The sequence below is a fragment of the Desmodus rotundus genome, chromosome 7, assembly GCF_022682495.2.
Source record: "Desmodus rotundus isolate HL8 chromosome 7, HLdesRot8A.1, whole genome shotgun sequence".
Classification (NCBI taxonomy): domain Eukaryota; kingdom Metazoa; phylum Chordata; class Mammalia; order Chiroptera; family Phyllostomidae; genus Desmodus; species Desmodus rotundus.
In genome coordinates this window covers 96,489,701-96,515,959 of record NC_071393.1, presented here as the reverse complement: position 1 = coordinate 96,515,959, position 26,259 = coordinate 96,489,701, and the positions used below count along the sequence as shown (strand labels likewise).

The following is a 26,259-nucleotide window of genomic DNA, read 5'->3' as shown; positions in this document are numbered from 1 at the left end:
AGCAGTCAGACAAGAAGAAGAAATAAAAAGGCATCCAAGTTGGAAAGGAAGTAAGATTGTCTTTATTTGCAGATGACATGATATTGTATATAGAGAACCCCAAAGATTCCACCAAGAAACTATTAGAACTGATAAATGAATTCAGCAAAATAGCAGGATACAAAATTAATATCCAGAAATCAGTTGCATTTTTACATGTCGATAATAAACTAAGAGAAAGGAAAGTTAAGAAAACAATCCCATTCACAATTGCTTAAAAAAGAATAGAATACCTAGGAATAAACCTAACCAAGGATGTAAAAGACCTGTACATGGAAAATTATAAGACACTGAGAAATGGAAGAAGATACAAATAAATGGAAGTACATACTGTGCTCATGGATAGGAAGAATTAACATCATTAAAATGTCCATACTACCCAAAGCAATCTATAGAGTCAATGCAATTCCTATCAAGATTCCAATGATGTATTTCACAGAGCTAGAACAATTATTTCAAAAATTTATATGAAACCACAAAGGCTCCACATAGCAACAGTGATCCTGAGAAAGAAGAACAAAGTTGGAGGAATCACACTACCTAATATCAAACTGTACTACAAGGCCACAGTAATCAAAACAGCCTGGTACTGGCATAAAAACAGACACATAGATAAATGGAACAGAATAGAGAGTCCAGAAATAAAACCACACCTTTATAGTCAATATTCGACAGAGGAGGCAGACACACACAATGGGCTAAAGATAGCTTATTCAATAAATGGTGTGGGGAAAATTGGACAGATAAGTGCAGAAAAATGAAACCACACACCTTCTTACACCACACACAAGAAAAAATTAAAAATGGATCAAGGACTTAAATGTTAGACCCCAAACCATAAAAATCTCAGAAGAAAACACAGGCAGAGTACTGCTCGTAGAAGTGTTTTATTGGATATATCTCCCCAGGCAAGGGAAACAAAAGAAAAAAGTCAACAGATGGGACTACATCAAACTGAAAACTGTTTGCACAGCAAAGGAAAACATCAACAAAAGAAAAAGACAACCCACAGAATGGGAGAACAAATCTGCTGATACATATGATAAGGGGTTCATATCCCAAAACTTATCAAGTACTGACAAAACTCAATACCAGAAAAAAAAAAAACCATTAAAAAACGGGCAAATGACCTGAATAGACACTTTTCCAAAGAGGAAATACAGATGGCCAATACACATATGAAAAGGTGCTCAATGTCACTGATCATTAGAGAAATGCAAATTAAAACCACAATGAGATACCATCTCACACTGGTCAGAATGGCCATCATCATTAAAACAACAAACAGCAAGTGCTGGCAAGGATGTGGAGAAAGGGGAACCCTTCTGCAGTGTTGGTGGGAATGCAGACTGGTCACACCACTGTGCAAAGCAGTATGGAGATAGCTCAAAAAATTAAACATGGATCTACCTTTTGACCCAGAGATCCCACTTCTGGGAATACATCTGAAGGAACCCAAAACACTAATTCAGAAGAACCAGAAGCACCCCCACGTTCACTGCGGCATTATTTACAATCACCAAGATATGGAAGCAGCCCAAGTGTCCATCAGTAGATGAGTGGATAAAACAACTATTGGACATTTACACAATGGAATTCTACTCAGCTGTAAAAAAGACAATTTTACCCTTTGTAACAGTATGGATGGACCTGGAGAACATTATGCTAAGTGAAATAATCCAGTCAGAGAAAGACAAATACCATATGATTTCACTCATATGTAGAATCTAATGAACCAACTGAACTAATGAGCAAAACAGAGACTCATAGACAGAGAGCAGATGACAGCTAGTAGGGGGCTGTTACGCAGTGGAGGGATTGAGCAAAAAGGAAAAAAGACTCATGGACATGGGCAACAGTGTGGTGACTGCTGGGGACAGGGAGCTATAAGGGGACTAAATGGTAATGGAAAAAAAATACAATAAAGACTAAATTAAAAAAAGAAAACGTGACTGATTTTAAAAGTTCTACTTGGAGACAAATAAAATTGAGTCTAACATGTGCTGAAATTTTAAGTATGGGCCTAGTACAGTACATAAAAGGCTAGAGGTTATGCTCACCTTCATGCAAATACTAATGAGAATTTTTGCAAAGATACATCATTCCCAAAGAATAAACTGAACTTCTTCAAGAATCTTTAAAAATAAGAAAGAAAGGAAAAGAAATTTTTTAAAGTCCTACATTCACACAGGACATAAGGGAGAAACAACCTGTGTTCACGTTCCAACATCTGGACCCCACACCAGTTTATGTCACGCGTAAATCAACTGCATCTGTATTTTACAATGTTTACGGAAAGTATTTATGCTTAGAATTTCAAATTCTAGGAGAACCAAAAAAATAAGAATCGTCCCAGCTGACTCCTGTTCACAAAATAAATAACCTAGAGCTGATCATATATTTTCTGATAAAGCTCGTACAATCTCAAACAATTAAATTAGGCATCTAATTTCTTTGGTGCTATTCTGCATGTTAATTTCCAAACATCCTAATCAAGTTACTTTAAATTATGAGAAGTAATTTATAATAGGGAATATCTGTGATTCTCTAGTGACTGTGAGGTAGAATGTAATTTAAGAATAGAGGGGCTGACCTATGACCCAAATGTAAATATTTCATATTTCAGCATAAATGATAATATGTTATAAATGTCAATTTGTTAGCAAAATGGCCATCAAAGTGAGTAGGGAAACACATTTCCCCATTTTGCTTCTTGGAGCAAGAACCTCAAGACGCATGTATGATGACTTTCAATCCCAATGGCAGAACGAGAACACTGAAACACCTTTCTTGTGAAGGGAGCAGGGCAATTCATTCACATGCCACGTGGAAGAAATGTCACTGACTTATGTTCTATTTCTCACATAGCATACTTCGGAGAAGGTTGTGAAAAGAGGGACACAATTATTGTACAAATTATTTATAGTGTGCTATCAATGGTTGGACAATCCTCTAAATGAATGGGAAACCTAAGAAAATACTCCAGTTATGAAAATGGTGAAAGGAGTAGTTAGGAACTGGCTTAACAAATAACCAGTAATTAGAAAAGAATGGTCTTATTCTAGGTAAGCAGGAAAGAATGTGATGTGTCTTTATTTTGCTCCCTGGGTCTCTTAGAGAACAGGTAGGAGGCAAGAAAGACGGTAAGCAAAGGCTGTTTTAAAGTAAATAGAAGTTACAAATGCATTTGTGTTATTAGCTTGCTTCAGAGATAGTAACAGCTCTCCTAAGTGATAAAATCAGTTCTCTGTTTTTCAGGCAAAAATTTGACAGCTTGTGAATTCCCTGATTCTCTGCTCTTTGAATGCCAAGCAGGATGCCCACTAGAAGCAGAGCAAAGGCAGGACAAAGGAAAGGAGACAGGTGAAAGAGAAACCTCTCTGAGATCTGACTCATTGTGCCAAAAGGTCTGACTGGGAGTAGAGAGACCGTGGTCTAAAATAACATTTCTGACTGGTTATCCATTTTAATTATTTATGCAGTTCTTAATTCTTGTTAGCATAAAAAGAGTTGGCCATACTGAGCTTTAATTATTAAATCTACTTCCTTATTACAAATATATGGTATCCATTAAAGGCAGTATGATATAAAATTATTGGTTACATACTTAACTTACAGATGCTGTTTTCTTGCTCGTAAGATCACATTTGATTTATTTCCCCCCAAAAAGTAACTCTGATTTTATGTAAATTTAGAATAACCAATGAAAGTCTTTTTCATTCCAACACTTTCTAGCCTTGCCACAAAAGAAAATTACAACAAAAAGAAAGGAGATGATAGACATTAAAGGGCTAAATGCACCACTAGGAGATAAATACCCAACATGAGGTGATACATTTAAAAAAAAATTACTGTTATTCTATTACAGTTGTCCCATTTTTCTCCCTTTGCCCTCCTCCGCCCAGCCCACCTCCCCTACTTCACAGTCAATCCCCACACCGCTGTCCAAGTCTATGGGTCATTCATCAGAGGTGATACATTTTGAGTCTCCTATTTAAGGAAAGGAACCTGAGAGTCAGCTGTATTCCATTATCCCAAAAGATTAGAAGGCTGAACAATTCTGAAGCCTACACCAAACTAACAGTATCCTTCTTCTCCTTATAAAAGTGCATAAATGCCTGTGAGTATATACACACACACACGTAAGCAAAACAAAAACCTTTTGTTATCTTGTGAGATTAATTAACACCCCCATGTCATCTTTTAACGCAACAAAATGTTTTCAGTAACCAAATGTAAACTAGCTGTGGTTCAGTTAATGAAAAACTTGTTTTATTGCTTTGATCGTTTTAGAGATTTGTTCTCTTCGCAGGTTTCTTTGGGGTGGATTTTACCAATATGTTACATACTAAAATAGCCATCCACAGAATTCACATGGTTTCAGGGAAATCAACACTGACAGTTGTTGCCTTCCATAATAGATAAACACATTAGCCAGGCTCTAGCTGTTAAAATAGGAAATCCAAAGTAAACAGCAGTTGTAGAAAGACGCTTTTATGTAGACTGTACTAGTTCAAATAACAGTCCATGCCAACCTTCCTTCCGCATAAACAACCCATTACAGATGCTTGACTACTGATTGCAAAATAATTTGTTGTTAAACAACACTCCCCACCGCTGCAGAGAGTTTAAGTATCAAACCAAACATGTTATTAGGTTACAGGTATTAACAGCTCTCTCAAACTGGAGATCATACTTAGGGCTTACAAACCAACCTGACATGTGATATGGGGAACTTGGCTGGGTTAGAAAAATTTCTAATTAGAGAAAAGCTACTATAACTCTACATTTTATCATGTCTTCTTCTTTCTATTTACTCTGGTTATATGCCCCTTTTTACTCTCACACCTGTCTCAAAGTTAACGTGGTCATCACTGCCTACATATTTCTTCCATAAACTGATGGGCCTGGTTTAAGCCTTTAACACTCCCCAGACCAACTAGAGTGATGTCTTTTAATATATGGCCTAAATACCTTTGAGATCAAGGAAGCTACCATCACAGTGATCCCTTATCAAAGGTTCTGAAAAAATGTAATGGGAAAAACAGAGACGAGAAATAAAGCCTGATGATAAGAATGAAAGAAAGGAATGGAGTAGTTAGGCAATACATGTAGGGAAAATAGGAATACCTTGAGGATTAACTAGCTAGACAATTTCTCTCCTGAAATGTTTTCATTACAATGTAATCTCTGCTCACAGTTTGTTGGTGGAAAGCCAGTAATATATCACTTTCCAAAATCAGGTACAAAAATGTCTTTCAAAACACTTCCGTCCTGGCTGGCGTGGCTCAGTGGATTGAGTGCCTGCCTGTGAACCAAGGGGTCGCCAGTTCAGTTCCCAGTTGGTGCACAAGCCTGGGTTGCAGGCCAGGTCCCTGGTGGGAGGCACATGAGAGGCAACCACACACTGATGTTTCTCTCCTTCTTTTTCTCCCTCCTTTACCCTCTCTCTAAAAATCTTTAAAATAAATAAAATCTTTTTAAAAAACACTTCCTTCTACTAATAATATTCTATTGTGCTTTATAGTTTATAAAAAGTTTTTTATAGAGAGAAGCTACTTGATTTGCAAAATCATGTGTAGGGTAGATATTCTTGTTACCCCCACTTGGTAGGTAAGGAAAGGAAGGCTTGGTGATGCTAACAACTGCTTCAGGTTCTTATCTGATAAGCATTGGAGTGGGAAGTAGGTTCAAGTTCTCTGTAGCCAAATCCACTGCCTGTCCCCAAAAGCCCCTGTGAACATATAAACTGGCTGCTTCTAGATCCTCTAACTCCAGTTGTCTTCAAGGTTCTCTGGATATGGTCAGTGTTGATTTTTAAAAAGCAATAGGAAGAATCGATTGAGTGACTCACTTTTCAGAGTTGCATTAACTTTTTCAGGCCACAAGAGTACAATTTACTAAATTACCTCTCCTAGAACACTAAATAGGACCCTAGTGGGTCAAACAGTAAATGCACCTCTGAAGAGTGAGCCATTTATTCCCTTCTCCCCTGTAGTACCAGATGTAATATGTCCCCTATGACAGAAATATTAACCCATTTCCATTAAAAACTCAAGAAATTGTCCCACACTAAAGAAAATGAGTATGAGGAAGCTTCCCTGGGGGGAAAAAAAGGAACAATCTCTTTTCTATAACCCTGCCCACAATATTGCTGCAAAGTCAACATGTAATTATATGAAAATGTTTTTTTTTAATTCATTGGAGATTGATTTTAATCCAGATCTCAAAACAGAAAAATATAAACTCAAAGCTAATGGTTTTCAGGGGGAGATGCATAGGAAATTGTGAAGGCTAGTTTCATCCTGTACTATAGTATTTAAAAAATAAGCTTAAGCACTTATCTTGCTTATGAAATAAGGTACATATCACAAACAGCTTTTCTTTCATATATCTCATTATAGTACAGGTTATCCCTTGCCTGAAAAAAAATTCCTTGGCTCGCAAGTAAGTATATTATTACTTCTAATCTCTATAAAGGCAAAATACTCTGAATACATTTTTGAGTTGCCTTAGAAATAGCTATTGAGTTAACATTTGCAAGATACCTTAACAAAGCCAAACTTTAAGTTTTCAGCATTGTTAGTCCCTTACTCTTCTGTAAGATGGCTATGCAATGAAAATAAGACAACTTTAATTTAAGAATCATCCAGCTTCTAATTAAACTGCCATAGGCAGCTGGTTGGATAAGTTTTAATCAGTTTCAATCACCTATTGATTGGTATACTGAAGCCTAAAAAATTAAAAGTAAAAGATGATCGGGGAATTGCCCCATCTCAGAACAACAGTAGAGGCCTCTGTAAATAACTCCTCTTTTAACCATCAGCTAAATGAACACTTCAATACTGCAGTACAAAGTCTTCTGCAAAATTACTTTAACTAACAAGCAGAAATTTATCAGCTTCAGCCAAAATCAATGCTGAAATCAATTTGAACACTGGTTGTGTCTAAAGGGGCTCATTGGCAATTTAGGGAAATTACACCATGTAAATGCCTGTGCTTTAATTGAAGAGTTTCATCAACTAGGCTGTGATTGCTGTCCATTCATTTATTTACTTTCGCTGCAGCTACCATTCTGCAAAGGAATAGCTTTTGTCAGGCTGAAGAGAGGCACTTTATCTTCATTTTGTGCACTTTTGTGCATAACAGACTTCATGAAATGGGCATATCATGACTAGGGTCAAAACGAACCAGAAAGGACTATTTCTTTTAACTTAAAAACTGGACACTCAAACTGCCATTGTAACTTCCACCATCTGGAAGTTGGGGAAGTCATATTATAGTCATATTTAAACCCCCAAACAAGAAGGAATTTGAGTGACTTCCCTGCACAGGGCACTGTGCCTCTATGTTGAGGAGCTGTATTTTGGACAACAAACATAAAGTATTTGGATTCTAAATGCAATTACACAATTTTTTTTTGAGATACCTGTAATGACTTCCAAAAAATACATAAACTATATTAGAATATCCTCTTCAAAAATTAAGCAACATTTTGCTTTACAGCCTCTGCAATTAGTCAAGAAAAGGTGGTATTTTCCAATCCATTCAAGAGATTAAGGTTTAACAATGTCACACTTCTTTTTAAAGCAAGATTAATGGGAGGAGAGAGGAAGCGGGGTCTGTGCAGTAGAAGGAAAACTAACATCTTTACAAAGACCAGTAGCCAAAGCACCAACAAGATTCCAGTGATTTAAATATACAAAAATAAGACTCTCAAAATCATGGGCAATGAAAAAACCCAAAGATATAATTTCTGGAGAATCACACAGTGAAGTGACGTTTTTGACATTGGATTAAATCAGTTACTTCAAATACAAGTTCCAGGGAAGGAGGAAAGAAGAAAGACAGCTGTTTGTTCGTACGGGTCATCTGTAAGGTACAAGCACCCAGGACAAAAAATAAAAAGTATAACTGTAGTTATACTTTGCTAGAAAATGCCAGCAGAAATCCATATGTTTGCACATAGTCTGCTTACCTTAGCTCTCCTCCCAGAACCAAAATGAAATTAGTTACTAGGAAGGGATTAAGAAATAAGAAAGTATTGCGTTTCAGCGTGATGCCTACTCCACCCAGCTCCATTCCTTGCTGCAGGGGGACTCGCCCTGGGCGTGAATGGGCCCAGTGTGGAAGTGGAGATGCAGCCACTACGGCTCTGAGCACCTCCTGTGCCCTGAGTGTGCGCAGGCAGGCGGGGCCTGGGAACATTTTACTAAGGTTTCCAGGGAAGCAGGGAAACTTTTCATTTGCCCTTTTGGTTTCTTACCCCAGCTGTTACACTCTGCAACACTAAGAATACCTTCAAAACCAGTTAAAAAGAAGAAGAAATAAGTGGTGTACAGAAACTTAATTTGGTATATGTGTCTGTGGTAAAAATTCATTCTAAATGTCATCTGACACATCTACCTCCCACTAAATTTTTCCTACCACTATAAAGCTTCAGTAGCTATACATTTTATGGCTGAGAAATGTAAATATGTATTTTTCATAGTTTTTAGATAACTTTTCTGAGAGCTTAATTATGGTTTTATCAGAGCTTTATGTTTATTGACTAAGTATATTGTTACATTTTGCTGCTACAGTTAGCAGTCGTAATAGAATCAGTATGCTGGAGAACCTTATACAATACATATTTTCCAAATACGCTAAGCTTGTTAAAATGCTATATTGATTATGCCCTAAAGCAAGTTCTAATTTTGTCTGAACATTTTTTATTTCATTATTTGAACTCACAAAACAAAACCACTAACTCTGCTTTTAGAAATAATACTGCACATTTTTTTCTTTTGTAATACTGACAAGAAACAGTATAAAAATTTTAGAGAACACCAAGTCGCATTTAAAACTAAATTAATATTAAAATAACTTTATGGTTAATATCTACAGCCCAAGTCTTTATTGCTATTTCTCCTCTAATTTAGTCATCCATTCCTCTGATTTAACGTGAGTGCACAAGTCAGGACCTAAGCATATTTCACTCCAGTAAGGCAGCAATTTAATGGAAACATGGTCTCCTATATCAAAGTAACCAACCACAGAGCAATGAAAAAAACTGTGGCAGAAAGTTACACACAGCAAATGCCTTTTGGACTTTCCAGTGAATTATTTTCCAAAAAAGCAATTTAAGTAAATACCCTAGATGCTACAGTATACAAATATTTGCTTGTGCTATATGCCAACCAAAAGATTACAGTTTTCTAACATATACTGTGAAACTGCTAAAAAAATTAATATGCCTTATAAATCAAGAAATGCACCACCTCCAGTAGCATAACCATACAATTAATCTCAGTATTTAATTATTAAATTCTAGATTTTGAAAGTAAAGAGACCCAAAGGGTAAACCAAATAACAAGTTGCAATAATTCTATTAGCCAAGGAATGGTTGTTTTAACATCTACTAAAAAGTCTCTAAGATTAACAACTAGCGACGGCACATCACTGAGTTTCAGAATTATCTATTAATTTATATGTTACACTCAAACGTAATCTGGGTTAAAGATCGGGAAACTCAAGAGAGTGAAACAGAAAACCCTGGCTTGAGAAGTATTCTCAAGTCCTGACCGAGGTGTCAGAAGACCGGAGTTCGAGTCTTTCTTTTCCCTTCCATCTTTCATATTAAGGCAAAATTGACAAATAAAAACAATATATATTTAACGTGCACAACTTGATGTTTGCTACTGAGTTCTAGTCTTGATTTGACTTGGGCATGCCACTCAACCCTTCCAAGCCTTGTCTTTCTGACTGGTTAAAAAAAAAAAAAAAAAGGTGGGGTGGTAACCAGACTGACCACGCCTTCTCAGCATGGGCTCAGCAAGGTCTGGAAGATCCAGAACAGCCAGGCCTTGCCCATATCTCTGCTCTCCCCTGAGCTCACACGACTCACGACTCCAACCACGCTGGCCTAGACACACGCTCACACTCATCTTAGGGTTTTTGCCAAGAGTGGTTCCTTCTGCCTGGAAGGCTCTTTTCCTGGATTTCTCTGTGACTGGCTCCTTCCTGTCCTCAGGTCTTAGCTCAAATATCACCTCTCATAAGCCTTGCTGAGCACTTTATATTCTTTCTTCTTTTTAACTGTCACCTGAGGGCATTTTTTCATTGATTTTAGAGAAAGAGGAATAAAGGGAGGAAAGAAGAGAGAAAGAAACATTGATGTGAGGAAGAAGCGCCCATTGGCTGGCACCCACACCAGGGATCGAACCCTCAACCGTTCAGTTATGGGACCACACTCCAACCAACTAAGCCACGTTGGCCAGGCCCTACTTTACAGTCTTCACAGCACTTGCAAAGTCTGGTATCACCTTTCTCAGGTATTCATTTCCTTGATTACTGCCTGCTTACCCCACTAGTGTGAGTCCAGGGGCGCAGAGAACTTGTCCGTCCTGGTCCCTACTGAGCTGCACGTGCTCGGGTGAGTCCTTCGCACAGAGAAACCCTCCAGTGGGCGTTTGTTCCATGAATAAATGAATCTACAGTAAGGTAAAATTTAAAAGAACAAAACCAAGCAACACCTGACATAATATTTTTATGGTGGCTGAACAATGAATCTGGTTTTGGAACTTCAGACTCAAGAGTAACCTCTGCAGTCATGTCGTGTCCGGGTCAAAGTGGGAGTTCTTCCCTCAGCGGTTCTGCAAAGAGCCATGCCGTTCTGCCTACAGTGGGAGAATTCACCCCCCCTCCCAGAGTGAGTGGACAACACTTGGTGTCCATCCTTGCTTAGCTTGTGAGGAATCTGCTTCTGTAGGTTAATCCCTGAAACACTAAGTGCCTACAGTAGGTGAGGTGCAGTGCTGTGAGTCCTGTGAGGATGTCCACTCATTTGATCCGGACACAACCCATCCTTGAGCTTCTCCACCCTCTGGACACAGGCCCAACGAGAGCCAGCTGTCCCGTAGCCAATACACTGCCCTCCACATAGCACATGCTCAGAACAGGATGGCTCAACAATCGAATGAAGGAGGGTTGGACAGGCACAGTTCCCAGACCCCTTCTCGTTCTCTCCACGCTCCGCTAGGTGGCCTCTGGACTACCCACATTTCTCTGTAAACTCAGTATCCAGAACCAAACACTTCTGAATCTGAAAGAGGCATACTGCAAGATGTTATACCCTCCTAATGCAGCCAGAGAATAGATTTCAAATGGAAACTAGATCTCTTCCACCCCATAAAAACAGAAGTAGTCTCATGTTTTTATCTGCTCACAGCCACTTCTGCTGGGGACTTTAAATGTCTTTATAAAGCAAGCATTTTTTTAAAGTAATTTTTGAGAGAGATGAAAGGGGTGGGGAGGACAAAGAGAAAGAGAGAGAGAGAGAGAGAGAGAGAGAGAGGGAGATTGACTCACTGCTCCACCTATCCATGCATTCATGGGTTGCTACCTGTATGTGCCCTGGCCGGGGATCGAACTGCAACCCTGATGCATCAGAACAATACTCCAATCAAGTGAGCCACCCAGCCAGGGCAAGAAGACATTTTTAGAAACATAAAGTATTAGAAGATATTAGAAGTCTTGCCACTTTAAAACTATTTTTCCCTGAAAGGAAATGGTGTTGAAATACTTAGATTCAGCAAATTCATACTTAAAATATTACTATAATGTATTGATTTTTACCAGACTCAATTGACTGAAAAGTTGTTTGTATAGCAATATTGGCCAAAACAATATACTAGAACAATTTTGTTACCCATAGTAATCAAGTGCATTTCTGAAGTATAATTATATTGTCATAAAAATAAAGCCAAGACACACTTTTCCAAGCAATAAAACAATAGGGGCTATAAAATAGGAAGAAGAAAAGCCTAAATAAATGAGATTTTTTAAAATGAAATTTAGTGTCTTTCAAAAACACCATCACCTCCTCTTCCTTCCCTTAAGCCAAGGTTAGCAGAAAATGATCAATACTTCAATCTCAATAAACTATTTCAATAATAGTTAATTCGGGTGGAAACAGAGTCTGAAAATCTCTGCTCAGTGACCTGTGACATCCTGTCATGTTGCCTGGATGCCAATAATCCATCATTGCAATAATGGATATGAGTGTGTGTGAAGCTATAGGAACGTGGAGGGGGAAGTAAAGGTGGGAAAAGTATAGGGAATCATGAGCTCAAGTTCATTCTTTAGATTCTAATCAATACGATACATACTGTTAGAGGAAACAAACCTATAACAGTGAGAGCTGAGATAGGGAGAGAGGAAAGCATACATAATTAATTTTATTTGACAAACACTCATTGATTTTCTGGAAATATTAATATCCTTGCTTGTCACATGATACTATAATGCAATCCAGCCATATATAAGTATTTAATTTTGCATCTAGATGATGTCTTGTTTGCTTGTTAAAAATATAATCTTGGCTACAAGGAAAATGCTCTTCATTGGATTGGAAATTTAAAGTTAAAATAAATCAAATCATCACCTTACTCTTGGGTCAATATTAAGACCATTTAAAAAGTACTCTTAATTTATAAGATGCACTTCAAAGAGAAGAGAAAGTGCTGGGGGGAAGAGGTCCAGCTGCAATCAGTACAGAAGCTGGAATCAGACCGGCTGCTGCCCAGGTTTGGCACCTTAGGGTCAGCTGGTACAAGAGCAAGTGAAAGCTGTCTGGGTACTATGTGGTTCTACATAGCTTTCACCAAGGACTCTTTTTATTATGTTTCCCCTTAGGATTCCCATGATTTGAAATTTTTTGTTTATTAAACAGCATTAATTAGACAACAATGTACTTTCTCATTTTATATAACTGACCACCAGAGGTTCTAATTTTCATAAAATAAACCATTTACCTGATATAATTCCAGGGGCAAAATACAAAGGTAATGTTTCAGTCAGTCTGTAGTGTCATACATACCACAAGGGCAGAATCCAACGTAAGAGTTCGCATGAGCTCAGCTGCCATCTCCGAGGACCATCCTCACCCTACTGCCCGACAAATATCTCATGAAATAGATGAAACGACATAAAGGAGGAGAGACCAACACCTTCGAGAATTATTAACCCTTCCCTCTTCTTCTTGTCTCTAGATAGGATCAAATCAATTCTTAAATAATGGCATATATCCAATCCTCAAAACACCATGTAGGCAGCATATATGCTAGCCATCATATCACTGAAAAATTCTACCTCAAAGCCAGGTTAGATCTGGAAGCAGCTGGAGGTAGAAAATTCATTATTGTTTTTAAACACCTAGAGACTAGAATACATGGCCACAAAGCGGACAACTTGAGTCTTAGCCTAAATAATTTGCATTAAGTAAAAAAAATACAAAGATGATCCTTAAGAGCTTGTTGGCTAACTGACTTACCATGACTTAAGTCCTAAGAGTTAAACATTACTTCACTTCTGGAACCAAAGCTTAAGTGACTCCATCAAACTGTGAGGAGGGAGCAAAGAACCTGAGTGACTGGCCTTCATTATTAGAGAATGTTTCCAAAGTAACTGAGACTGTTAAGTACTTTCATTTCAATGTGAAGTACTCTCCAAAAAAAGAGAACATTAACTAGTATGTTGGGTTAATGAGTGCTAAGTACTCAAAGTTTTAACATTTGAAAGATGATTAATCATTTAAGTATATACCCTTAGTTCAGAAATTCCTACTCTTCTAGCTTAATGTTCTAAAACAATTATGAAGCCTCTGAATTAGGAAGGGTCTAAAATAAGCTAGATAAGGGGAAGGACCCAATTAAAGAGCCTTACTAAAACCTGCTTGTAAAAACTTCTGCTTGCCTCATTCCATTCCAGCTAACGTGTACAAAGCATCTATTCTATCCTCAGGACTATGCTGGGTACACTAGAAAATACAAGGAAACACAATGGACTCTGCTTGACCTTGAGAAGGAACGTTGCCTGGGGGAACAACAGCGAGAGGAAGAGGTGCTGTGAGGAGCCCCGGCTCTGCTACTGAACGGTCACAGGAACGCGAGCCTCGGCTTTCTCCAGCGGTACAATGGGCTTAACTGAGGCAGACGACATTATATAACTTTTCCAAGGCCACATGGCTAGTTAGTGGCAGATGCGGGGCTCCAAACCTACCAGCTGTCCTACAGAAATGAACAAAACTGACTATGACAAGAGAAAACACTCTGAAACTTCCAAAAAAATCAATGTAAAATAATATGTAAGATATAATAAATTATATTCATGAAATGACTAGAGAATGGACAAAAACACAGAAGTATACTACATATCATAACACAACGGAGAATTTCTCAAAGTTAATTCAACACAACTCTAATTCTGTGAGATGTTCATAGGTGTATCTCAGAAAAAGAATCCCACGGCCAAGTAAGCATAGAAAGCACAGGGCTGGACGATTTTTCTGTTACTAGTCGGACCATTACCAGTGGCGGACATTCTGGGTCAGTCAGAGCGGTAAGCCTCTTCAAGGGGTCAGCTCACTTAACCTCACAACAGTTCGGTAAGACAGGTATTACTGTCATCCCTGTTCTACACATGGGGAAACCGAGGCAGACGACATTATATAACTTTCCCAAGGCCACATGGCTAGTTAGTGGCAGATGCGGGGCTCCAAACCTCGCAGCCCCCACACTTAACCACAACACTTACTGCTCTCTGCTTTCTCAAAGTTTTTGAAATTCACTACGAATCTCTCCCAGGGGAATAGAACATGTGTCTCTCCTGAATTAATTTTTTTGGAACAACCTGCAGCACTTTGGTAAATGGAGCAATAATGAAAAGTGCATTCATTTCCTTTGCCTAAATTATTCTGCCTCCTAGGCTTGGGCTCTATTTTAGTCTAAGGTATTTCCTTTATGATTCATTTCACCCAAATCAGTAATCCAAGAAATACCCACCTCAGATGATCTGCCTAGGTCACTATCACAACGCAGAGAACTCCCCATCTGTCCAAATGCCTGGGCCCAGAACGCCGCACTGCATGACCGCGAGAACATCCAGACTCAAGGGATGAAGATGTGATCAACCATTAAATAATATATATTGCAGGTTATCCCTTGAAAATCACAATATCCCATCAAGTGAAGCAAATAAGACTGAAATATTAAGCTTTTGCTTTGCATTTATTAGCTTTATTATACTTTATAAAAAACGTAAATAGGCCCATTAGGCAGTTTTGTTACCAATGAGTGGATTTTCCAATATTTTCTTCATCTAGTTTATGTAGCATAGCCTGTAATGTAATCATTTTGTTTGAAAAAAAAATCACAATTTTTATAGTCAACACCATTAAGGTAAACATAGTGTAGGAGAAAGTCAATCATAACACATCAAATATTTGATTTTATAGAGACTTTAGTAAAGTAATCTTCATTTCTTCATGATTATACGATTTCTTTGTGCTGAACTCAAAGCCAGGGACATAAACACAGCATAGGGTGAATCCCAGGAAGAAATGAAGGCCAGTGACCAGTGATGACAAGTGGTTATACAATTTGGCATTTTCATGCCCTTTCCCCTTAAGAATCACCTGGGCAATATGATAAATGAAATGTCCTCTTTCTATAAGAAATCAAATACACACAAAAAGTACTAAAATGATCGTAATGCTGCCACTCACCCTCCACAGACAACCACTGTCAAAAACATTAAATCTTAAAACAATGCATATTGAACCTAAGAAATGGTAGCTCCATGAGCTCAGGATAAACTGCTAACATCACTGCAGCGTTCTGGCACATTGGGGAACTTGGGCTCGGGGCATGAATGTGGGAGGACGTTCCCTTAGATACTGTGGCCCCCATCAAAGGAGCTGCAGCCATGCTTCTTGCTAAAAACAACATTAACCAGGGGAACGGGGAGTTACTACTTAATGGGCAAGGGGGCCAGACCTGCCGGATGAAGAGCGCTCTGCGGACGGACGGTGCTGATGGCTGCAGAACAATGTGAGTGCACTCAGTACCACTGAGCCGTAGACTTAAAAATGACTGAGACGGCAAACTTTATGTTACGTGTTTTATCACAGTTAAAAATAATATTTAAAAAATACTAACATAATTTTGTTCTAATTTTTCTTTGCTGGGTAGGCATGTTATTTCAATTTCCCTGTATCCTCCCTTTTTATATATAAACCTGTGTTTTAAGGTAAAAGATCGGAATTTTAACATTAGAGTACTATTTCTAATAAACATTATCTGCTAGTGTTTGGTGGTCTTGTGTTTTCTCCCTTCTAGAACAAACCAGGGTAGTAAATTCACAACAAGCCTTCAATTACAAAAATACAAACACACTTGACAGTTAACATTTGGCGAAATAGCACAAAGAAGAAATGCATTAGGAGTCTAATTGTTTTTGGCTTCCATTTGAAGCCAATAAAAGGAATCCAAAGAGTAGCTAGAAATCTTTCCTGTATTATTATATCTGGCTATCATCATGAAAACATTAAGAAGAAAGGTTGAGGCTTTGAAAACTTCTCCCTTCTGGGAACTCAAGAGAAGGAAATTGGAGTGTACACATTCTTTCTTTCCTTTCTAGGGGTCCCTGAACCCAAGAATCTTAAGAACAGGGTAAAAATTCAAGTCAGATAAGAGTAAGGAGGAGCCCCGGCTGGTGTGGCTCACTGGCTTGAGCGCCAGCCTGCAAACCTAAAGGGCGCTGGTTCAATTCCCAGTCTAGAGCACATGCCTGGGTCGCGGGCCAGGTCCCTGGTAGGCAACACATGAGAGGCAACCACACATTGATGTTTCTCTCCTCTTTCTCCCTCCATTCCCCTCTCTCTAAAAATAAATAAATAAAATCTTTTAAAAAACAGTAAGGAGGAACAGACTAAAACAAAGAGATGTTATTTGTGCAGAACTGGGAGCTGCATGGGAAGAGATGCTAGTATGATCCAGGGAAGGTCAATAGCAGCCTCCAACTTATTAGACACATTAGCCATCAAGCATTTTAAAGGCAAGACCCAAGGACTATATCAGAAATATGTCATCACTTAATTCTCTGAATTACCACAGTGGAAGCACTTAACATTCAGAGCAACCATTCACAGTACCCAGTCATCTGTAGGAAAAAATAATCCAAATATGTAAATGTCAGTTCTTAAAAGACTGTATTCAGGAGAAAGGACTCCCACCCTGGCTTACTTGAAGAGAGGACTGAAGCCCTGGGTGGGATTGGAGCAGATGTCTCTGAAGCAGCTTCTAACCCTGAGGATTCTAATTCTATGCCAAGGCTGCACCTACATGTGGAGGTATGTCTGGGATTTTAGGATGTGACCCTTCATGGTCATAGGGCCATAGGGCAATTTTTATCTGTACTCATGTGGCTGATTAGAACGTAAACTTCCAAGAACCATTAGTAACCAATTATAAAATAAATTATTTTACAACTTTGAAAACATATATTAATATCAACGTTGAAACATCTGAGGTAAAAACACAATCACAACGTGTTGCAAGGTTAGCGTATGTATGGAAATCAGCTCTCTGGAGGAAAGCTTTATTATCCCCTCGGGGCTTTCTTACAGAGTATGGATTTTTTAATTCCTGGTAGAATATTTTTCATACACCATTGCAGACTATTAAGTACCAGATATTACATTATGTAGTTTAAACTTTGCACTACTGCATAAGAAAGACTTCCCTGTCGAGAGAACTATTTTTTATGGTTAGCATTTTTTAATATGAAAATGAACACTCCTTTAGGGTAAGATCACTGCAACTGGAATTTGGGAGAATTTTATAACTTAACATATTCATCAATGTGTAGAAATTCTCTCAGGGGAGTAGGGTAAGGAGAGAAAGAAATACAACAGGGAGAAGGCTTTCTACTAACTTAGAGTGTCGACACAGGGCAAGGCAGTAAGGCTCGTCTTCCACTGGGCACAGCTGTAAACAGGCAGGGGACTAGCACAGGGTGGTAGCAAGTTAAAAAAAAAAATCATGGTGTTAAAGAGCAAAGAAAAAAACATATTCAACTTCAGGCCAGTTAAAGGTACACTTGCTAATGGTGGACTATTAATGGCTCACCCAGGAGAGATGCAGATTCAGAAATATTAAAAAAGGCTATATAAATGCACCTTTTCAAGCAATTCCTGAGAAAATAGATGCCTTGCAGAATTTGGGAGTCAAATGTGGAAATAAAATCTAAGCACTGGTGGTCATTTAAAAATCTTTGCCAAGGAGAACCTGGAGACCCACACGAGGCAAAAGTGACAGAAAGTTTAAATGGAATTCACTACTCACTTGTAGACTGTGCCTCCATTGCCATGGCCAAGAGTGTCTCGATACCGTATGTCTTGTTCATTCATCTCCACAAGAAAGAAAGAAAAACAAAAAGGGTGTCATGCTGTGGATGAAAATGTCAAGGAAAAGCAACTCTGGGCCATAAACAACAAGCAGTCTGGGTCATTTCAAGTTCAGCTGCAAGAACGAGAAGATCAATACAACATTTGCTGTCCAATTTATAAAAGACGATACCAGGGGACAAAGTGATGGAAAGTTTAATGACAATTTGTTTGCCTGGGTCATTTCATTAAAGTTTGATAAAAGGTGTCAAAATGGAATGATATAACATAGCTCAAAAGGGTCAGGTCAGAGACAGCGATCAGAACACAGTCTCCAGCACTGCATGTAACCAGTGCCACAGAGCGCTGCACATAAGCAAAGTCAAACTCGGGAAGCCAACGCGCGCGCGCGCACACACACACACCCCCTCAGTAATCTAATTCACGATCTGTAAATAGATCAGCCCCTGAAAAGTCCTCAGGTGACGCTATAATTAACACTAAACTAACTGAGTAATGTTGATGGTTCTCCTAGAGTACATACAGCTTTTTCTTGGAAATGATAAATTAGTACACAGCAATAAATGGGTAGAGATCATATGCTGATAGAAAAGTGCCAAATAATGCACTTTAAAATGCACATATAGTCAAATATTATAAAGGAAAAACATAAGCATATGATTTTAATAAAGTTGTTTCCATAATTTAAAATATATAACAGCACACACATTTTCCCCAGGTTCTGTAAAACTTTCATACCACAAATACTGCTCTCACTTGTATCGCAAATAGTAGTGAATTATTTTAGTGCTCACAAAATAATGTTTTAGAGTTCTAAAGAACTCCCTAAATAATTATTTATCAGATTATATTTGATGCATTGAGTAATTTTCTACACACTGGTCCACTTGCTTAAAAATTAACTGCCAACTTTATTCACTAAGTGGCTTCAATAAAAGTGCTATTTTCCATATAGCTAAAGCTTGGGAAAAGCCATACTAAGCCCTGAAAAAAAAATCAATTTCCAGGGAATTGAACTGCCTTGCATGAGCAGAAAATGGATGGAGTTTTTAATTCAATATCACCTGGAAAAAAACAGTTTGCTTTCAGACCATTATAGTAAAGCTTTAACTAGTTTGCTGCGCTCTACACTTCCACCAACTGAACAAAGCAAGGCTTCATTTATCAAGGGAAATATTTTCTTCTATACATTTCTGAGGCTGAAGCTTCAGAAAACTGTTGTAATTAGAAGTACAGCGCAGGTAACAAAACCAGCTTCCCTTCCAAGCCATTTTGCCGAACCCCTAGAAGAATACTGGCAGATATACGTGTGAAGGCCAGTTCTGCACCCATTTTAACTGCAGTACAACCTAACTGATGCAATTTGCTGTTAGCTAATCACTATATTTAGGGTCAGTGGAAAAACTGGCAACTATTTCCTTATTTCAGGGAAATTCTGTTCTTCACTACCTTCATTTTACTAATATTTTTTATAAGTATTTTAACCTGTGTAAAAGATGTGGTATGAAGAGAACCTCATTATTCTGGGCCAAATAATAAATTTTAAGACAGCATTAAAAGAAAAAAGAGCACATAAAGCAACTTGTGATGCTAAACCAGCAGAGTTGCCGTTGGGTTGACTTTGATGGATGGGTGTGAAGGATACATATGTAAACACCTGTATCTACTGGTGGGCAGAAATAGGCTAATTCCTTTAAAATAGTTCTTATTCTAAAGAACACTCTAACAACCTAAGTTGTACCATTAGCTTGCCTAACAAGCTGCACCATCATCACAGTTGGAAGTAAATTTCTAGGAGAGAGAGATTTCACTCAAGTCTACAAATTCTGAATTAGTGGCATTGAGGTTGAAGGGCAAACAGGCTGCAGCTGTGGAGTATGGTCATGTCCCCTCCACCTCCACTACTCCATCAGGGCCTTCCAGGTAAAAGGACCAGTAGTTTCCCCTCAGAAAAATATATACACCAAGACATATTGATATTACACATTTCCAATGATGCACTGCAATAGACCTACGACTTCGGAGGGTGTTTGACTTTGTGGTCTTTTGTTGGGGGAAAAGGAGGCAAAGGAGTAAGTAGGGCATGTCTCTGAGCAGCTTCAACCATTATAATCCCGACATCATAGAATTTTTACCTCTACTACCTATCATGTTGGAAAGAAAAGGGAAACAGCCCTCCCCCGCAGCATCCCAGCATTCCCAGTACTACAACCTAAGCAGGTGTGGTAGGCATCCCCAATGATCACAGATTGGGAATGTTGTACGTTGTGTGTGTGCATGTGTGTGCTAAGTACTGTGTAAGTAAATTCAAGGATAGGAACTTGGAATACCTCAGATAATGAGGAAGACTGTAAATGTTGTATCAAGATAAAAATGGTTTTGAATAAATTCTGGAACGATGTCACTTAAAAAAGACAGTATCCATAAAAAAAATGGGCAAAGTGTTCCTACGTTGTTTTATTAAAGTTCTATAGACCTTTGCCTGACCTATGAACTCACTGATAGATTTTTATATTTTGAAATATCAGATTCTTTTTCTTTTTACTTATTTGAATTTTTCTAATTTTATATGGTATATAAATATTATTGATATAAAAAAAGTTTCACAAAGGAAAACTATTAGAGCCAACTTCATGAATTGATTACAAACAAAATTTTCAGAACTTCCTAGCTCTGATCAAAATGTATTACTTTAACTGATTTCAACTATGAAAAATCATTAAAGGAATCAACAAATAGCTAATAACATTTTGTCCTTTTAGTTTAGATAAGCACATTAATCCAACTTTTCAAAATGAAGCACAGGTAGAGTGCTCATTATGATGGAAAAGTGGTGTTTTAAAAGCCACAGAGTACATTTAAATACGACAGGGTCAGACGCCATAAAAAGCACATTTTACAGCACTGTAAGCACATAGCCTAATTCAAGCAGGGTACACAACTAGGCAAGCACAACCAGTCAGGGCTGGAACTCAGTCTTGCACATACTCCTCTGGAGGCTGCACCTCAGCAGCTGGTCTCACGTGTAAGCACGGAGGGGCACCCCTCCGCCCACGGGCCCTGGCCCACAGGAAGAAAAGCCATCAGCTGGAGGGCACTCACCAGGTAAAAGCAATTTCGTTAGGTATGGCATTTGTGTCTAAGAAGAAAACTGTTTTTTAAATCACAGAGCTCTTTACATAGAAAAGAGGTGAAATAAAATTTTTATTCAATAAATATACCAAAATCAATTTTAAATAAAAATTTAAAAAAGCAAACAAAAGACAAACTAACAGGTAGACGTGAGGGTGGAGAGAGGAAGGAAAAGCCATGAGAGTTACAATTACATGTCAACTGCCAAGGAGGCAAACGACCTGGGAGAAATGGCAGGCGCCGGGCCCTGCCCCTGCTGCAAGAGAGGCAGGCACCGTGGAAGAAATGCAAACATGAAAACCAGGGCGGAACAGGTATGTTTGTGTGGGTAGAGAAGTCTTGTAGTTTGGACTTACATACACAGTCTCATTTATGTTTCGGTCTTCAGATGGAACCTAAGATGAGCTGTAAGAATCTAAGTTTTATATGCTGGTGAGACTTAAGTTTTAAAGCTAATTTGACAGTACAATACCTATTTTTCTTCCTCCTTTTTTTTTTGAAACACAAAAACTTTTCCAAAGGCATCTGAAGTTCTCCAAATGCAAGTACAAAATGCAGCAAGATCAGAATTAGTCAGATCTGTGACTTCTCAGTACATTTACACTTGATTTATGAAGAGTAAAAAAATTCTGTCACAAAATCTCCTACAAGATCTCAAACATAAAATGAGGAAAAACAACTTTAGAAATGCAAAGGTCAAAGTTACACATACTTGGAATAACTGTGCACTTTTTAAATCCTTTAAATTGACCCACCGAACCATTTTTAATCAGTTTCAAATCAAGGGCCAGTGTTAAACTACAGAGGGAGTAACACATGCAGAAAACACACAATCGGTACTGACTTACAGTCCCAAGTAAAACATGCCAAAAATACCTTAGGCATTTAAAATACTTTTAAAGCTGGAAAAAAAGGAATCCTCTGTTTAAGCAATAACAGAAAAATGGTGTCTCTATTCCAAAGACTAAACGTTAAACTTTTTTAAAAAAGTGCTTGATTTACTATAATATTAATGAAATTAATGGGGAAAATGAAATGGAATTCAATTATGGATCAGCAAAGAAAATATTCTTTGTTTATTGTCTGCCTGTGTTGAGAAGAATCAGTACCTATCGCTGATAAATCATTAAAATAAAAATGCTCAATTAATCCTTATTTTATATGTAAAGGTCTGATAGAAACTAGTCCTATCAGTAGACCTTTGCTTCACAAATCGAAGCAATAATGGTTTCAGAAAGCAGTCACACTCTATGAGCAGACAATTGGAGAGATTTAGTAAATCCCACTTTAGAGAGCAGAGACTAATCGGAAAATACAAGCCAGTCAAATGTTTCTTATGAACTGTTGACACTATATCAATGTGGAATCAATTGGTGGCATTTACTCTGAGTGACAGAAAAGAAATAAATATTTATATCACATAACCTATATCAATGAACCCAGGCTGAAAGCTATTTCTAACCTGTCAATATTTGATTATCTTGAAGAATCATGTCCCTTTCTTTTAATGATTAATATGAATTCCTTATTAAATCTAAGTGGAGGCTAGTGGAAAGGCAAATCATTATTAATGCTTGAGAGCATAAACCACTAAAATAAAAAACTACGCTCAAGTGTTAAAGTATCGTTAAATGTGACTTACATCTTCCCTACCAAGTGGCGTTAGTGCGCAGCCCAGAAATTTATGGATGCCCGCAACTGTGCGCATTACGTGCGGCAGCGCCCTCTCGCTCACGCTTTAGTTACCCTGTAGCACCAACAAACTGAGGGATCAGAGGAAGAAAAAGGCATTTTTGAAGATTTCCAATGGTGGTGGTAGGAGGGGTGTTTTGTTTGCTTTTGTAAATGAAAGAAAATATAAAAGGCTAATCCTTAAGAGAAAGAAAGTGCCACCCTATTTAATGCGGGGTTATCACATTCCCAAGGGAAAGCAATAAACAGTCTTCAAGTGTCAGAAATCACTGCCATAACATCCTCCAGAACCTCAAAACCGAGCACATTAAGATGTTTGTGATAGTAGGTTTGGTGTTAAAACACCAAACATTTCTGAATGTTTATTTTTGCAGTAGAAATAAACTCTTTTTCATTTTTGAAAGGGTAATCTATGACAGGTTATTTTCCATTGCCTGAGTTGAACAAATGTAGTTAAAGCTTCTTAATTTACGTCAATTTTGAAATATATTTTCCAGCTGAAGAACACAAATGACTCATACATAAATTACAATTAGTAACAAGATGTTGAAGATAAATAAATATCCTAGGCTCAATATTTCTTACAGTCCAGTTTTGTTTCATACTGGTTCTGAACACAGAGTACCAGAGGGGCACACACGTGAACCTCAATCTAAACAAACCTTTGACTGCTTCAAGTTAAAAATACTAGATAAATGCGATCCAAAATTCTGAGACCGTATGGATTACACATGTAATGCCAGAGTCTCCTCAGCTGTGTATACAATGGGGAAGAACTAGAATTCACACTCCGGATGATGATCGCATGTCAAAACCACACCCACTTACTTCTTCTAACTGTAGTCAAGGGACTGTGTGCTAGATAAGGAAGGCTTCCAGAAGCACCACTATACAGTCACCGTTTTAAGGCACACAAATCTATTAGGCCACAAAGTTACAGGTGATATTAAAGGACAAGCATGAGGACCCAGCTTTGTCTTCTTGACATGCTCCACTACAAGTCCTTGATTCATGAAATGCCAATGAGGCTTGGAGAGGTCAGCGTGTGAAGGCACTGAATAAGCATCTGAGATAATTAAGATTTCAGCCTTCGAAACATGGACGGGAAGTGAACAGCAGTTAAGAAAATCAATAAGAGTCTTTTATTTGCAGTGACACAGATGTCTCAGTCAATAGAGCCTAATAGGCAGGCTTAATCGCAGTAGACAGGCGCCTGCCTCCAAGGCTATCAAAGGGCTTCCTCTATAACAAACATTAAAACGCATTTATGTTGCTATTGAAGAATCGAGGACCCTGTAGGTAGCTTAATTTACCAGTGTATGTTTAAAAGCAGTACACTATTTCAGATGTGTCCATTTACTTGAACCAAAATTAGAGAGAAATAAGTGGCCCGCAGGCCTGTTTGTTCCTCACTGGGTGGGTTAGGTCATGCAGCTTTAAGGCGGCCTGTGGACCAGGCAGACCAGGGCTCCTGAAGCCCAGGAATTTTAAATGCCGACAATCTCTTGTTATTCTATTTCTCTGAAAAGCCAGTGTTAGTCTCAGGACAAAAGAACTGTGCTAAGGTGAGAAAGTAACAGTTTGGTTTACCTTTTCTCCCCAAAGATAATGAAAGAAATAGTCACCTCAGGATACGGGGGCCATTTCAGCAACCCGTGGGTTGACACACTTGTTCAGAACTGATTAACTTTTTTTGAACTGAGAAGGCAGCAGGGTGTGTGCATGGTACTTCAATCTGCCGGGAGTGAAACCCATTAGCACAGTTTGAAAAACGTGCTGCAGATTGTTCTGCCAATCAAATTAAGCCATGTAATTCATTTATGACAGGAAAGAATTCACAGACTCTATATGTTCGTTAAGTTTATGGATACAAAAACTAGACAGTAATCAGTTACTACTATATGAAAATATTAATCTGTAATGATACCTACCTGGCCATTGGCTAATATTTTTTTCAGTTCAGCAGAAGACTTCTTTAAGCTGAAAAGGGAAGACATAATTTTTAATGGGAAGATTGACACCTTTGAACACCACTGAAAGTTCCAGAGTAAAAGCTGAAACATATGCCAAAAAATAAACAGCTGCCTTAAATCATCCAGTTAAAAAAAATAATAATAGCAGTTCCATTTACTGAGTGATGCCCATGTGCCAGGCATGGTGCTAAATGCTATTACTTATTACCCTGATTTAACCCTTCCAATAACTGTACACCTGTGCATGAGTTTAGAGAAACTGGCCTGTGGCATATAATTACTCTTAATTTACAAAACCAAACCAAACCAAAAATCCCACTAAGGTACAGACTTTGCTCAAAGTCAGTCTACCTCTCTTAAACACACACTTTTCTCCCTGAGAAACGTTTAGGTCCCTCTGTTCCCCCAGATAACTCCCAATTTAATAGCTGCAATTATTGTAAAAACAGAAATAACCAAACAATGCCTGGGTAATGTTTCTCTACAGATATTCCATCTTATCATACAACTTGAAATAACAACATTTTGACTCACGGCATTTACAAAATACTTTTCATCCAAGAAACAATATGTGATTCCTTGGTACAACGTCGGGAATCTTCTAACACCAGAGGTAGATATGCAGAAAGTCTAATCATCCTAATTTTACAGGACGTTTGGAAAGGCCTTGCCTTGGCAGTGGGACTTGAACTCCATAATTACGGCCCAGAAATGCCACGTGGATTAGTGAGCTCAGTTTAACGGCAGTCGTGCACCTAAGGCAAAGCCCGATTCATGCTCTGAGGTAGCGGAGGAAAAAATTGGTTCCGTTCATCATGCCAATATCTGGTTACCAACTTCGGTAAAAAAAAGAAAAGTATTTCTATGTATTCTGGCATTTTCTTTGTGCCCCGGTTGACCTGGTATTTTGTTTATTGGTATGGTCATAGTGACTTTTAAAATTCATTTTTTAAATCTTTTTAAAATTTAAATGTGATACAATTATAACCTGGTTATGATACTTTAAGAGGGACACTGAGACAGCCAAAGAAGAATAACAGAGTGAGAGGTCTAGAAATAATGTCATATCAGAAAAGCTGAAGGAGTTTGGACAATTTCATCCAGAGATAAGACTTAAAGGGCATCTAAGTCAGTTAATTAGTTAGCTACTTTGTTCATTCATTCATTCATTCGTTCATTCATTCAAGCATTACTATC

At 38.1% G+C, this 26,259-nt stretch overlaps 1 protein-coding gene across 13 annotated transcripts in view; it reads right to left on the bottom strand.

The window, feature by feature from the left end:
* MAP2K5 (mitogen-activated protein kinase kinase 5) overlaps positions 1–26,259 on the bottom strand; it is a 250,757-nt gene that overhangs the window by 176,655 nt on the left and 47,843 nt on the right. For all 13 annotated transcript variants that reach the window (XM_053928531.2, XM_053928532.2, XM_053928533.2 and 10 more), the window contains exons 7-8: positions 25,021–25,069; positions 18,204–18,268 (exon numbers count right to left, since the gene is read on the bottom strand). In XM_053928531.2, coding sequence (XP_053784506.1) covers positions 18,204–18,268; positions 25,021–25,069 — 114 coding nt within the window. The remainder of the gene's footprint in view (positions 1–18,203; positions 18,269–25,020; positions 25,070–26,259) is intronic.